Consider the following 14,012-nt stretch of genomic DNA (forward strand, 5'->3'; position numbering starts at 1 on the left):
TTTCATTAACAGAGAGACTGAGTTTAGGGGAGCAACAACAGAAGAGGCCAAATGGTTTATCAAATAAGTATTTCATACAAGTGCCTTCTATCAATTCCATTATTCAGTGCGCCTAAATAAATGAGGACTTCCTAACATTAGTCTACACAGACTCGCAGCGCCAGTAGTAAATTATTAAATTAGAGATGTTAATTCAGTGAAAGCAAATTAATTAGCCAATAAAAGTTCCCAGCTGACAGGATGGAGGAGGCCTCCTGCAGCCAGTGGGCCTCGTTAATGTCCAAGTCAATTTAGCTCTGATAAAATGGCTCCCTCTGCTGGCGGGACAACTGCTTATCACCCTCATAGATTTCAGAACCACCCTTTATTGAGACAAAAATAAAGGGACAGCATCCTTGGTTCTTTTTTTCTCTTTTTTTTATTGGAATGCTTAACATTGTAACAGCGGCTGAAACAGTGCAAAGGCTGTGTCGCACCAAAAACAGACTCCCACAACTCTAACATCCACCTTTTCCTCGTCAACCTTCACGCTATGTACAACCACAGTCACTGATGGACATTCATCGCAGGCTCGTCACAATAATCACTGCTCCTAGAATTGGATTGAGTGAGTGGTAGTTTAAGACAATGTCATGCTACCAGTATAGTAGCAACAGAAGGATACTGCAATGCACAGCGGAAAAGACAGCTTGGTTTTGCTAATCCAATGCTCTTTCCCATTACACAGTAACCACTGTAGAAGTATAATGTGTAAAGTCCAGTTAGACTGGCAATTTTAATGTCACCAATTGAATAATAAAAAAAAAAAGCAACAGCAGATATTTACATAAAGTAAACACATCAGGGTTTTTTTTTTCACTCGCCACTTATGACAAAAGAAAACAAAAAGGAATGTTTTATTAGAATTGGGTTCTTTAAAAGACAAAAACAAACAAAACATTGGATGCTTTGAAAAAAACAAAACATAAATGGGTGCGGCACCCGAGTCTTGCAACAGAAGGTGACATCCTGCTGTTTACACTGGCAGCATCTGAGCTTATATAGTGGCGACATCAGCACACAAACATACCTGCATGTAAACAAGTTGGCCATAGTGAGGTAAGCAACAACAACAAACCCACACAGGTGCAGGCCAATCTTTCATAGGTGATGTAATTATTGTGACAGGCCTGCTCACACAGCTGTCCCCATTAACACTTAAGGCGCGCACACACGCACACACTCATACATATTACAATATTTATATTCAACACAGCACACACACACGTGCAGAGCATAAAACAGCAGTTGTGTCCCAGAATTTTGACGCGTGACAAAAAAAAAGACGTTTTTCAGCAGAAGCTCACAGACAAATGTTTTTGCTTTACATTGACCTACGGCTGCTCACTAGCAAGGGTGCTCATTCAGAGTAGCAGTGTCCAGTAGTTTAACCGTGTGGCTACTTGTCATCACTAAAAAATATTTGATAGCTATGTGGGAGACGTCAAGTTTGTAGGTGGGAAGGTAGAGAAGCCCATATATGTACATGAGAGGAAGAGTTGCGAAGTGGAGGGGGGAGAGAGAGAGGGAGGGAAGGAGGAAGGGTGGACAGGAATACTGGAGCTTAAAGGATTCACTGTGGTAGATTTACATGGTCAGAGAGGGAGGAAAGGAGAGACAAATTAATATGAGATGTAAATGTTAAGGAGAATTCTCACAGACATAAGGAAGAACTTCTGAGATGCGGAGCAAACGCAGCGAGACAGGAACCGACTTCTTCCCCCGGTTATTAAAATGCGACAATGAGCCACAGCAAGGCTTTAAAACAGGAGGAGCCCGGTGGGGGGGGCACGGCTCATCTTTTAAACACGCACTACAACAGGAAAAGAGAGATTCACTGTGTGCGTCTGCTACGAAGTGCAATGTGCGGCCATGGAAGGGGGTCTCTCTGGACCTGGACACCCATCCGTTTCTGGCAGACAGGCGAGGTGGGTGGCGAGGTGGGTGGCAAGGAGGCCAAGCGGAGACCAAAGACCAAAACTGCCAGGAGGGAAACCTGTGAGAATGTGAAAGTTGCAGCGTGCTCCACGGAGCGGCTCGTCCAGAGGAACTGCTCTCATTGTGGCTTCCGTGTTGCTGTGGTTCCCCACTTTTTTCAAAAAGGAGAGATTTTCATTCGTCTGACTTTGTTTCCCTCGCATTTTGCCATCACAGAATGTTGACAACTGCTTCTATGTGCACATTGCCTCGTTCTAAAAGCAGCTGGGCTGCACTCGCTGGCCGCTGTGGGAACATTTTGTGCGCCAGACTCGTCTGTTTTCGGACGTGGAAATAAAAATAATAGATAGTAAAGGGGAGGGTTTTGTCGGGGTGGTGGTGGGGGGGTTAAATGCGATGCTTTGTAAGAGTGGTGCACTTTTCATCCACATGGTGACGCCGCATCCACAATTCCACAATGTGTTTGACCCTGGCGATCCTTCTTGCAAGAGCAGGAACAACTGCTAGCCGAGTGTCTGTGAGCGTGACGGCCTCTCAACCCTCCACTCAACAACCCCAAAACCCCTGATGGACCTGCTCACATGGGGTGCTTCCTCACCTCCTCACATACCCCCCATGAGAGAGCCCCCTCCCCTGCTAACCCCTCCCCGCCGGTTAGAGGGCGGGGCGCACCACCCAGTCTCCGCCCCTCACACCAGCGACGCCCGCCGCTCCTCCGGCGTCTCCTCCAGGATCTGGAGCAGCAGGTCGCTGAGGGGCTTGGCGATGCTGCCGTAGCCGGTCGACGTCAGGTGGAGGAAGTCGAACATGTCCTGCGGGATGATGGTTCCGTCCGAGTGGACCAGGTCCCTGCCCACGTCCAGGAACTGGGCCTGCTGGCCCAGTCGCGGCAGCCAGGAGCGCACCAGCCCGTTGACGGTGGCGTTCTTCTCCCTCAGCGGGTTGGGACGCTCACCTCGGGGCAGCAAACTCTGCAGAGCAGGAAACCAAGTATTTAAAAACTGATGTTCTGCATTCTGTGATCAACGTTTCGGGACGTAGCAATATAGCCTCTTGACCAACTGCGTCATTTTTTTAACGACGGATTAAAAAACAAAACATTTTAACATTCCCTCATTTTTAGTGAGAATATATATGATTACATACAAACTCTCTGCACTACTAAATTTCAAGGTCCATTCCATAGATGGCCAATCAGATGTTGAGTCGACGGTGAAGCACCTCAATTATGTGGCAGTTTGACCATCAGGCGCAAGTGAGGAAAAGCACCAAAAGCCAGATTAATGCAGAACTAAGACTCTACAGTATAACACGTGGGATTTTGACTAAATAATGAGGCTTTGATTCCTGGGGACCAATCGTAGACTGATGAGCAATAAAGTAAAAAACAACAACACATTAAACATACTATAAATTGTATATAGGGATGAGTTTTTATAGGTAGTATGAGTATTATTTTCATAGATAATGCGGGAATAAACTTGGAATGTTGAATTGCAAAGCAAACTTCAAAAGCAAGCCATGTGTGAAAACACAGTGAAGTCAGCAATTAAATGATAAACACAATAAAAAATGTTTTTGTCAGACTCACAGCACAACTTCTAAATACAGCAATAGATTGATGCTAAATATGTCCTAAAGATGGATACAAACAGAAAAGAACCAGCTAAAACAAACGATCCAACACTGTTCCACAAGAAAGACGTTTGCAAAATGACTTACCAGGACAATGATCTTGGCTTTGGGCAGGCGGGAGTGGAGCATCTCAGCGATGGCCAGGATTCCTCCAGCGACCTGCTCTGCCGTGTGTTGGTAATTGTTGGTTCCTACCCACAACACGACCACCTGGGCCGGGCAACACGCAATTTTTGTTTACGTCCAACGACCACACGGCACGCGCTGGCTAAGCTGCACGACGCTGCAACATCTTGTCCAAGTCTGCCGCGACGTGACGTGCACTCTGAGCAGCAGACACTCCCTGAGACAGTGGGAAGCATTCGGCTGCCTGCTTCACAACGGACACGGCGGATCAGCACAGTGAAAGTTTACTCAGTCGTGCATCACAGAGCTTAAAAACAGACACCGGTTCTATAGATTGGTTCAATAAGAAATAAATGCATTGGTTTCGTTTTTAAACTATGAAGTTCTTCTAACGATGAAGGTTATAAGCCTACGGTCAAGGATTCACTGACTTGTAACAGGGAAGAATGGCAACCCTGCCATTGGAACAGGTTTGCTGTGTCAGCGGCTTGCAGTGCCGTCCTTCCCACAAGTCAACATATCACAGAATGATTATGAAACTATGATTTTAATGGAACAAAACCCAACAGGCTGGTTCTCCGGCTCTGCCGATTTGCCTCACCTTGGGTCGGATGTTCTCCAGCTCTCCATTCTGCAGCCTCCACAGCACGTTACAGGTGGTGTCTCCAGCGATGCCAAAGTTGAGTGCATGCAGAGGAGAGAATAGCTCCCTCCATATCTGTAGACAAACAGGAGCATTTATCTTAGAATTGAACATTAGAAGAACAAATATCATCAAGAATTTACGCCATTTGCACAATTGTCTCTCGATTCTTACTTTTCATTTAAAGATGCAGTAAGTTAAATTTGTGTCTAACTCTGTCTGCCACATGATTGCTTTTAAAGGTTAAAAACAATTAAAGGACAATTAGCAACTGCGTGACAACACAAAAACTACACTCAGTGGAAAAGGTGGCGATTAATCATTAGAATAATCAATTGATTAACTTTTAAACACAAGAATTTGTGTCGACTCACATCAAACTGCTGCATGAGTTGCACCATTGAATCTCCGATGAAAAGCACATCTGGTTCAGCATCCTTACACTCCTGCACAAACCTTGTATGCTGCAAAAAAGAAAGAAGTGTGTGTGAAAACGGAACTTAAGAGTTGAAACGTATCAAAAAAACAAAAAGGCAACGGTGCTCCCATCATGCATTTTGGTCAGCCTGGGTACTTAGAGCTCTAAATCTCAGCCGTGATATTTTGTTTGTTAACCTGATTAATGAGGCGAAATCCCACAAGCTCATCGAGAGCCGTCTGGTGGCCTGTCTGAGAGCCCTGTCTCAGTCCTATTAGCTCTGGAGGATTAACCTCACTCAGCCAGTCCAGGAGGTGTACAGCCACCACTTTCAGTTTGTGACATACAAAAAACTCTTTATATGCACAAATATGACAGCAATTAGTGACTAGAACAACATTGACCAAATTGTTGTCATACCTATTTCAAATACGTTTGGTAAAACAGCTGCTTCTATAAGAGAACAACATGATCAAAGAGAAACAATTCAGTATTAAAAGTGAAACTGGCTGTAACAGTGTGAGGGGGTGGAGTGGATTAAGGAAGAGGGGATTAAGGAGCAGAGAATGGGTTGGAAACAATACTGAATATATGAGAAATTGATGGCTAAGACTCATGGATTGCGGTTTTCTTACGTATTGAATTAAAAAAAAAAATACACCACCAACCTGTGACATCCACCGTCCATCTCCTTGCACATCCTCCACCAGTTGGGCCACTGTAGCTGGGTTCACTTCATCTCCACTCATCCTGCAGGACACGCAATCACTTCTACACACACACACACACACACACACACACACACACACACACACACACACACACACACACACACAACAATCAGCGCATAACAAGCCAAATGTGAGCGCGACTGTAAAAATCCCAGAATAATTATCAAGTTTCTCTGTTGACGCTGCAGTGTGAAAGTGGGGAGAGCATCAGCACCGGGTGGCTAGCAGACATCAGAACAGTTTGCCGCAGCTTATCGCACCGGGAGCGGACACACTACAGCCTAATACGGATGGAGGCTACTCTCGCTTTCAGTGAGGGCGCTTATGGACCTCGAAGCAGATTGCATTAAATCCGTTAGGCTGCTGTGTTTATATGATGTCTGCTTGCTTGCTAGGTAGCTAGCGTGCTAGCTAAACGACTGCAAAACCGCTATGGCTGCATCCTCGATCCGTAACATTTGACACGCCCGCGGTTCATGGAATGTGTAACAACGGCATTATTCAGACATTGCACATCTAACTACCTCTCGGGCTGTCGGGTGTCACCACAAGGATTGTGAGGGCTTCGCTCTTGCCGTCGCTGCAGTCACCTAACAGTAGTGGAGGTTGGGTGATGCTCGATCGCCACCGTTAGCTGACTCTAGCTAGGCGAGACAACAAAAGGTGTGTCAAGAAGGCAAAAGTACAGAGAGGCTGTCAGGAGGAGAGCGACATCCGCCACAACACTGGCAGTCCGTGCCGCAGTAACCTCGGTGCGTATTTGGGTTTATTTAAGCCAGGATTTTTGCCTGCAGGACAATAGCTCCTTTCTGCATGAGTCATATCCCGCTGTGGTGCATCTTGCAATCTCTATACGAAGGTATTCATAAACAAATATCGTGTAGATGGAAGATTTCCACCTTATTCTAATCTATCAAAGTTGTTAACGGCGTTCTTGAAAGGAATCTTTACCTGCGAGTCAAAGGCGTGGGCTCATTTAACACTACGTTCCTGGTCTCGCAATGCACTGTGGGTGGAGCGTTGGTTCGAATCGGAGTTGCATCTTGTGCATTTGCAATTGCTCTGGAGTTGTTACTCGCCGTTAAGGGAACGTGCGATATTTACAACACGTGACTTAAAGACAGGCAAAAAAAGAAAAGAAAAATTGATTACACTTTTTCACACTGCATTTGATTAAACTTCCGGGTACATTACGTTACGTCCATGATGCAGACAGGTATGGATCCAGAACCGTCTCTGGTGGGTGTCAGCTGATCGTCCGGCGTCATCACGATCACGTTGCATCAAAGCGCGATTTGAAAGGGGAAATATAAAGCAAATTTGGATTTTGTTTATAGTCAACCGGTGTCTGTGTCATCATTCTTCAGAACCCTGGTACACTATGTATTGAAACCTCTAAGTTAAACAGGCATTTCTGAGGTCGTTATTACTGATGAACCGAAATATATTGGGCAAATTTAAGATGCTTTACAGAAAAGCTATCACACAATGTGTAGTGTGGCTTGATAATATATATATATATATATATATATATATATATATATATATATATATATATATATATATATATATATATATATATATATATATATATATATATATATATATACACATATATATATACACATATATATATATGCTTTTGTTGACTATCTTCACGTTTCGTTTTGTTAGTTTTTTAGACGTAGTGTGTAAAAGTAGAGAGAACTAAGATTAAACCGCAGTCAAATTCCCTGTTTGGAATGCACAAACTCGGCCAATAAAGCTGATTCTGATTCTGATAACATGTTCACACACTAGTGCCTTTAACCGAACAGACTGACGCATTTCACCAGCGCAAGCCCAGGGATCTATGCGCAGCACGCTCACCTGCATAATTGTGTTGCCAATTTTCGGCCACAAGGTGCCACCAGCCTGCAAACGTCATGACAAAATCGGTTGTTTGGTCTGAACACGGCCGGTGTTTTGGGCGTGTTGAGTTGAGAGGTAGGGCAACAAGTTAGACGAGGCGTGATCCCGTGGACTTTAACACCGCCCACCAGGTGTGTCCGCGCCTGTTGCTTCACACAGAAAAACGTCTCTCCGCCCAGCACACTACAGCAGCAAGTCGTAGACAATTAATCGTCTTTTAAAAAAAAAATTAAAAAAAATAGAAATTTATAGGTGCGAGTGTTCATGAAGGCAGTCGGGCAGCGGTTTTAACTCGGCGTAGCTGCGCGGCAACTGTCACTTGTTCATGCCATGAATCTAGTATGGCCTCTGCTGCTTCTCCTCGGGGGACTCGGGCTTCCAGGTGAGTCTCGACAACTTCCTGCACCGAGGTGACGGCTTTCACAGCAGGCATTCTCGGCATGTCACGGCAGGAAGAAACGTATTATTGGCTGCCATTTGATAGTGAGTCACGCCGACGCGGGAGTTGGTGCTCGCCATGTCGGAATGCAGCGACCCCGACACACCTGCCAGCTTCCTGCTATAGCAAGTCAACATGTCTGCCTAAAGCGAAGATCCACGTTGTATTGTTTTGAATGTGTCTGCCCGTTTTTTTCCTCCCGAAAGACTGTTACTTTGAAAGTCAAAACCATAGACTATAGCCCAGATTGACGTTGCCCCGATTTCTGTTCAGTTGACCCCTTGTTCAGCTCATCATAAAGCCCTCTATGTCCTGGATTGTCACTTTTGACAGCCCAGCAGATATCGGCTGTAGCATTTGTACATAAAAACCTACACACGTCTGGTATTTATTGTCCGTGAGAGACTGTGAACTACTGGTGCGAACGACTGCATATCGACTGTACAAACTCCATAGACACGTAGATGTTGTGTACATATTTGTCTTAGACCTGTTATGTTCAAGCTTTGTGTGACTAATGGAAATAGCCCAAAAGAGCGAAAGTATCTCATTAGATCAGATCATCACAATCAAATTGTCATGCACATCATTAGCAGTGTTGTTTTTGATGTATTGCTGGATTTTGGTGTCTCCATTTAATGTCTGTCTCAGTCAGCATTTATAGGTCAAGCTTTTAGCTAACAAGCACAGTCTATGCTCTGAGCCTTTGTTGTCATAGAATAGAATGCCTTTGATTGTCAGTATACACATTTACAACGAGATTAAAAGCAACTCCAGCACCAGTGCACAACTACCTTGTATTTCCACAAATATGAGACATACGTTTTTGGTAGAATGTAGGGAATTTGAAAATATCCCACAAATCAGACTGAGGTGATAATGGTGAGGCATTTAAGCTCAATGACAACATTTAAAGGGTTGAATCTGACCTAAATGCTAACACTAACTAGTTATTAGTCATAGCGCATGGTCTCTCGGAATCATCTATATAGAAAATTCCGCCCCCCCCAAAAAAAAGAATATATGGAATGGAATATTTAATGGAAGAATTAAAACAGAGCACTTTCTGTATGCTCACTTTTTTTTTTTTTAAACGTTAAAAACATTGCCAAAACATATGCAAAATAATCAGACAACAGACAAATATTTTGGTTAACCACATTATCACACGTTATATGAATTTTATTTAATTAGCTGTGCTCACCTTTTTCATTTAGTTTTACTTTTTAATGACCCTGTTCTGGTTATGTGTGGGCTGTTGAAAAGCTTGTACTTTATAAGTTTTTTACAGTCAGTTCAGGTTCCTTGACACGTGGTAGCGCTGCACGAGACGATACTTTGAAATCTCAAAATTATTTACAGGCAAACACAGTACCATGGGAGGATCAGAAAACATAATAAACCAACCTAAATACATCTTTATAAAGCTGTTTAGCCAGCCTAACTAAAGTGAGCGAACATGTTTTGTAGATATTCATACCACTTGCGTAGCTGCTTTATGACATCAAAGCTATTTTCAAACAGAGATGCTGACGGCGTCCTATTAAAGAGTGCCGTCCTTGTAAATATTATTATCCTCACACAAACCTGACTGTCCGGGATTATGAGCCCTTGGCTGCTTCTTCTCTCTATCTTAGTAGCAGGAATGTTTTAATCCGCGTCTGCAGATCAGTTCATTCCCTCTCGCAGCCTGGCGAGTCAGATTTTACTCCCTTCAAGGAGTCTGATCCCAAAGTAAAAAGTCTTTTTTTTTTTTTTTTTTTGAGTACAGAACCTCAGGTTTGATTATAAATCAGATACTTGAAGTGCATCAAACCTGATCTTGTTCAGATACCAGATCAATCTTAAGTGCCTTTTCTGATAAGGCTCATACTGGTTGGTGTTTTTTAGTCAAGACAAATGACCTGAATTTAATCATTGTGAGTTGTTGTCAAGCAACTGTATAATTTGTGCTGGCACGATTATAGGAAGTTATTGTTGACTATTTGTCCTTGTTTTCTAGGGGTGCGACTTGTCAGTGGAATAACTATTTACACCCCGAAAGAGCTGGATGTGGTCAATGGAACGAGTGTGAGGCTAAAGTGCACCTTCACCACCAGTCATCCTGTGTCGGCGCAGTCGGTCACGGTGGCGTGGAACTTTCGGGCCTTAAATTCAGGAACAGAGGAGTCGGTGAGTGGCAGAATAACAAGCATCCCTTCGCGAATCATTTGCATATGCTTATTGCTTTTCCAGGTTTTCCATGTTGATCTTTTCACTGAGGAAATACATTAATGAATTGTTAGGCGTGAACCATTAGTGGTCAATATGTAACACATGACAGGCAGTAGCACCTTGGTTTAGTACCCTCAACACACTCTGCTTAATGTGTGATGCAGTCTTTCTGTTTACATGGCCTAATATGATAAACAGCCACGGATGTCATGTTTCTATTTTCTGTGAAAGACTGACTTGATTTAAAGGACCCGATATACACAGCATGTTGCACTGATCTCCTGGCCTACAGTGGCGTGGAATAGTAATAAATCTGTGGGTTCATGTTAATGTCTAATGTTTACTTTCGGTTTTGAATTATAAGGCAAAACACTCCTCAGAATCTGCAGATCTGATTTCCTCAATGACTTTGCTACTGCACATTGTTTATAACGCTCAATTGTGTGTGTGTGTGTGTGTGTGTGTGTGTGTGTGTGTGTGTGTGTGTGTGTGTGTGTGTGTGTGTGTGTGTGTGTGTGTGTGTGTGTGTGTGTGTGTGTGTGTGTGTGTCAGCTCTTTTACTACCATGAGGTGCCATACCCCCCTGATCAAGGGCGTTTTAAAGATCTCGTGGAGTGGTCAGGAGACATTTCCAGGAAAGATGTCTCCATCACCCTAAATCAAGTGCCCCCGACCTTCAATGGCACCTACATCTGCCAAGTGCGTAACCGTCCAGATGTGCACGGCAGCAACGGAGAGATCGTCCTCAGAGTCGTTAACAAAGGTCAGATCGCCGATTCTGCCCCGCTGGTAGTTTACGAAGGGTAAAAAATGCATACATTCCACGGGTAACTTTATAAATAAATGTGATGGAACTCAAGTGTTTCTGCAGGCCACTCAGACAAGTAGAGTTCAGTCTGAGGTGCCTCGAGCTACAGTTGTCTCTGAGCTGTCCTTTTTTTTTTTATGTTTGCAGTTTTTGCATTTTCCCCAATGTAAATAGTGAATGGCAGCTGGACCATGCGAAATTTAATTTTGACCTCTAACTCATTTATGTAGGTGCCCCAAACAAAAACCTTTTCTACTGATGATGGGACTAACTCCAGTTTGCTTGCTTGTAGTTGGGATTTAAACAGGAAACAACTTTACTTAAAAGCCCGAAAGAAGACAAGCAAGAAATACAGGACGCAACTGCAAGTCGAGCTGCAAAAAGTAGTAGCATTTCGGCAAAGCGGAAGAGAAGAAAATGCGAAATCGTTATCGCCATTGTAGATTTACATTGTATACAGTGTTTTCAGTGCACACAGTTTTAAAAGGACAGTGTGTTAAAATATTCAGAACAGACACTTTCAGGCTGACATCACGTTATACTTCTTATCCGGGTTGGCAGAATTAGTTCAGTTAAACACTGTGGTGTTTTTCTTCTGAGAAAATGTTACATTTGCCGCTCGCACCAGCTGAAAGCACTGAGTTGCTTCTGGTGGTTTTTTCCTCAGTCACCTTGTCTGAGATTGCAATCCTGGCGCTGGCGGTGGGAGTGTCCTGCGGGGTGATCCTGGTCCTCCTCTGCATAGTTGTGGGTGTGAGGTTCTGCAGGAAGAAGACACGTTCAGAGCACGACATCGAGCTGCGTCCGCGGGACCACGAGTGGAAGGACCCGACCGTGTGGTGAGGGATAGAGAGCCGGAGCTGCTCCGCTCGGCTTCCTCTGGGCACTGGTGTGGAGTCTGGCGGGCTGCTTGGGTCCCCCTCTGCTGGAAAAAGACCCCGTAACGTGGGACTCGTTGGGCATCTTTTCTTCCATGTTTGCTCCTGAAAAAGGAATTTTGATTTCATTGATATTCAGTATTAGAGATGTTATGAACCACCATTATCTGTAAACCTTTTTACTATGTTTTTATTTTGTTTTTTTTATTTTGTGGATCAGTTCAGTAATTGTGATTACAATTAAGTTGAGTGTATGAAGGGATTTCTGGGATGTTCTTAATTTTCAACCTTCAATTCACGGCAGCAGTTCCAACTGCATCAAAAAGGTTTTTTTTTGTTTACTTGCTTTTATCATATAACTTAACTATGGATGCAGAACAGAACATTTAGTTCCTCTTTTTCAAAATCATGCTTTTACAAAATAATTTGGTATAAATGAGTTGATTACGCTTTGCACAGTTGGAACTGCAGCCGGGAATTAGTTCCTGTCCTCTCGGTCGCCTGTGGCAAGGGGTCAAACTTGTCAGTCTATGGTTTTTAAGTATATTTCTGGTATTGAAACCTTAGTACAGCTATTTTTCAAATAGCTGTACTAAGGAACGACTGCTTTATAAGTTGTATAACCATCATCTGTGAATACAGGTACAGAATCTTGCCAATCAAAAAGACAGGAAAAACAATGAAGCATGAATTTGTGGAGACATGTTTGTGAGATCAGTGTCACTCTGGACATGTTCGGTCAAGATGGAGGATTCTTTGTAATGTATTCTTTTCAAGACTTTGCCACTGTTATTCTACTGGAAGGGTTATTGGTATTGGTAAAACTAATGGGGCCTCTTCTTCATTTGTTGCACTATCTGAAGCTAAGCACCTCCCATTGCTTATTTTTTTTCTGTTTGATCACATTCATACCGCGTGGCTGGGCTCAGCTCACCTGAAGAGGCCGTTCACCTGACAGTCATGACCAAGAAGAAAGAAGTGGACAGTTCGGACGACGAAGAGTCTGAACCCAGCAGTGGCGACGATGATGAGGAAGGAAGTGAAGAGGAGGACGATGATGACGACGACGACGACGACGATGATGACGATGATGACGATGATGGTGGAGGTGATGATGATTGAATGTGAAGGTGATGATGATTGAATGTGAATGCATTCAATATACACACGTGAAAACAAACAAAATATTATTGCACTCCTTTGTGCCATGGTTTCATTAAGAACACTAATGACAGTGACATAAAAGAAACAGATTTTTTTTGTGTGTGTGCATAGATTAACCTTAATGCATGTCTGCCAACTGCAAGATTCTTTCTTTTCCCAAGACCTTTTTATATCCAGTCTCTTGTTTTCCTCTCAAGTATTTAGTTCAAGCTACTACCGACTCAGATTATTGGATCCTACGTTTGTTGGACTTGACACCAGTTTTTTTTTTCTGTTGTTTTTTTAACTGCAGTATTGCTGCACCTATTTTTTCTACTTGGTTGTTATTTGAGAGTCTTATCTGTCGTAACTGGATCTGTTCTGCATGTCATTTTGCCGGGATTCCACACCGCTGCGGCAGGAAGTGTGCCACCTCGGATCAATGTTTGTTTCGTTTTCCTGCTAAATAAATGGACTATTGATTTTTTTTAATTAGGTTTGTTGCTTTCTAAATTCATCAAGTAAGAAGAACTGAAGCAGAATTTATAAGAAAATAATTACTCTACACACTGAGTGAAACTTTAGGCAGATTAAATGTTGAGTCGTGAAAAGGTGCTGTCACTCATTTTCTATTCCAGGATGTCATTCATTTGATCCGAGAGTCGACATGCATGTGTTTACAAAATTGGCAAGACCAGCAAGTGATTTTTTTTTTTTAAGTGTACATAGTGTAATATATGCAGTACATCACACTTTTAATCAAAATATTTTGTATTTACTAACTAATGAAGTTGGAATAAAATGTTGTTTTCAAGTAGTCTAAAGTCTTCCTGTCTTATTTTTAAATCTGGCTGCCTTTTGAGTTGCGCTGGATCTGTTGCAGAGGGAACTCAGCTGGGCGACGGCGTGAAATACCAACACTCAGCCACTCCTAATGTGTCATACATGAAAATGGATTGCGGCCCTGCACCTTCTTTGTTGGGTTTCCTTTTCCTCCGCACACTTGGTTTCACGCAACACCCCCTGCTGGCATCTATTGATCACATTTTCCCTCTCGCTTGTTTGTTGATTTTTGCAGCCAGGGTTGTT

General features: G+C 43.2%; 2 protein-coding genes across 6 annotated transcripts; one reads left to right on the top strand and one right to left on the bottom strand.

The window, feature by feature from the left end:
• Window positions 1–744: 744 nt before the first annotated feature.
• Window positions 745–7,538, bottom strand: pafah1b2 (platelet-activating factor acetylhydrolase 1b, catalytic subunit 2). 4 transcript variants are annotated; one of them, XR_012926187.1, is made up of 7 exons: window positions 6,055–6,384; window positions 5,468–5,570; window positions 4,756–4,845; window positions 4,340–4,456; window positions 3,700–3,822; window positions 1,832–2,948; window positions 745–1,752 (listed from the first exon to the last, which is right to left on the bottom strand). XR_012926187.1 is itself a non-coding variant. In XM_076020395.1 (7 exons), the coding sequence occupies exons 3-7, from the start codon at window positions 5,546–5,548 to the stop codon at window positions 2,667–2,669; spliced, it is 693 nt and encodes a 230-aa protein (XP_075876510.1). In that variant the 5' UTR covers window positions 5,549–5,570; window positions 6,693–6,780; window positions 7,400–7,538; the 3' UTR covers window positions 745–2,666. The 4 variants fall into 4 exon arrangements, 3 of the variants coding, with proteins under 3 accessions (XP_075876510.1, XP_075876511.1, XP_075876509.1); XM_076020395.1 differs by lacking the exon at window positions 6,055–6,384 and adding exons at window positions 6,693–6,780; window positions 7,400–7,538 and having other exon boundaries at window positions 745–2,948; XM_076020396.1 differs by lacking the exon at window positions 6,055–6,384 and adding an exon at window positions 6,482–6,602 and having other exon boundaries at window positions 745–2,948.
• On the top strand, window positions 7,430–13,740 carry mpzl2b (myelin protein zero-like 2b). 2 transcript variants are annotated; one of them, XM_076020392.1, is made up of 6 exons: window positions 7,430–7,572; window positions 7,684–7,823; window positions 9,883–10,052; window positions 10,647–10,857; window positions 11,570–11,741; window positions 12,710–13,740. In XM_076020392.1, the coding sequence occupies exons 2-6, from the start codon at window positions 7,772–7,774 to the stop codon at window positions 12,900–12,902; spliced, it is 798 nt and encodes a 265-aa protein (XP_075876507.1). In that variant the 5' UTR covers window positions 7,430–7,572; window positions 7,684–7,771; the 3' UTR covers window positions 12,903–13,740. The 2 variants fall into 2 exon arrangements, with proteins under 2 accessions (XP_075876507.1, XP_075876506.1); XM_076020391.1 differs by lacking the exon at window positions 7,430–7,572 and having other exon boundaries at window positions 7,579–7,823.
• Window positions 13,741–14,012: the final 272 nt, after the last annotated feature.

Source organism: Nelusetta ayraudi, unplaced genomic scaffold (assembly GCF_046127955.1).
Source record: "Nelusetta ayraudi isolate G7.1 ecotype Tasmania unplaced genomic scaffold, CSIRO-AGI_Nayr_v1 ptg000011l, whole genome shotgun sequence".
In the NCBI taxonomy this organism is placed as follows: Eukaryota; Metazoa; Chordata; class Actinopteri; order Tetraodontiformes; family Monacanthidae; genus Nelusetta; species Nelusetta ayraudi.

What these genes read in the sequence shown, in the direction of transcription:
- pafah1b2 (XM_076020395.1), bottom strand. Translation starts at nt 5,548, where the DNA reads ATGAGTGGAGATGAAGTGAACCCAGCTACAGTGGCCCAACTGGTGGAG. An exon ending in ATGGACGGTGGATGTCACAG is followed by an intron (nt 4,846 to 5,467) that starts GTTGGTGGTGTA and finishes TCTTTTTTGCAG; the next exon opens with CATACAAGGTTTGTGCAGGA. An exon ending in TGGAGAACATCCGACCCAAG is followed by an intron (nt 3,823 to 4,339) that starts GTGAGGCAAATC and finishes TGCCCGGCCCAG; the next exon opens with GTGGTCGTGTTGTGGGTAGG.
- mpzl2b (XM_076020392.1), top strand. Translation starts at nt 7,772, where the DNA reads ATGAATCTAGTATGGCCTCTGCTGCTTCTCCTCGGGGGACTCGGGCTT. An exon ending in CCTCAGAGTCGTTAACAAAG is followed by an intron (nt 10,858 to 11,569) that starts GTCAGATCGCCG and finishes TTTTTTCCTCAG; the next exon opens with TCACCTTGTCTGAGATTGCA. An exon ending in TGGAAGGACCCGACCGTGTG is followed by an intron (nt 11,742 to 12,709) that starts GTGAGGGATAGA and finishes GGCTGGGCTCAG; the next exon opens with CTCACCTGAAGAGGCCGTTC.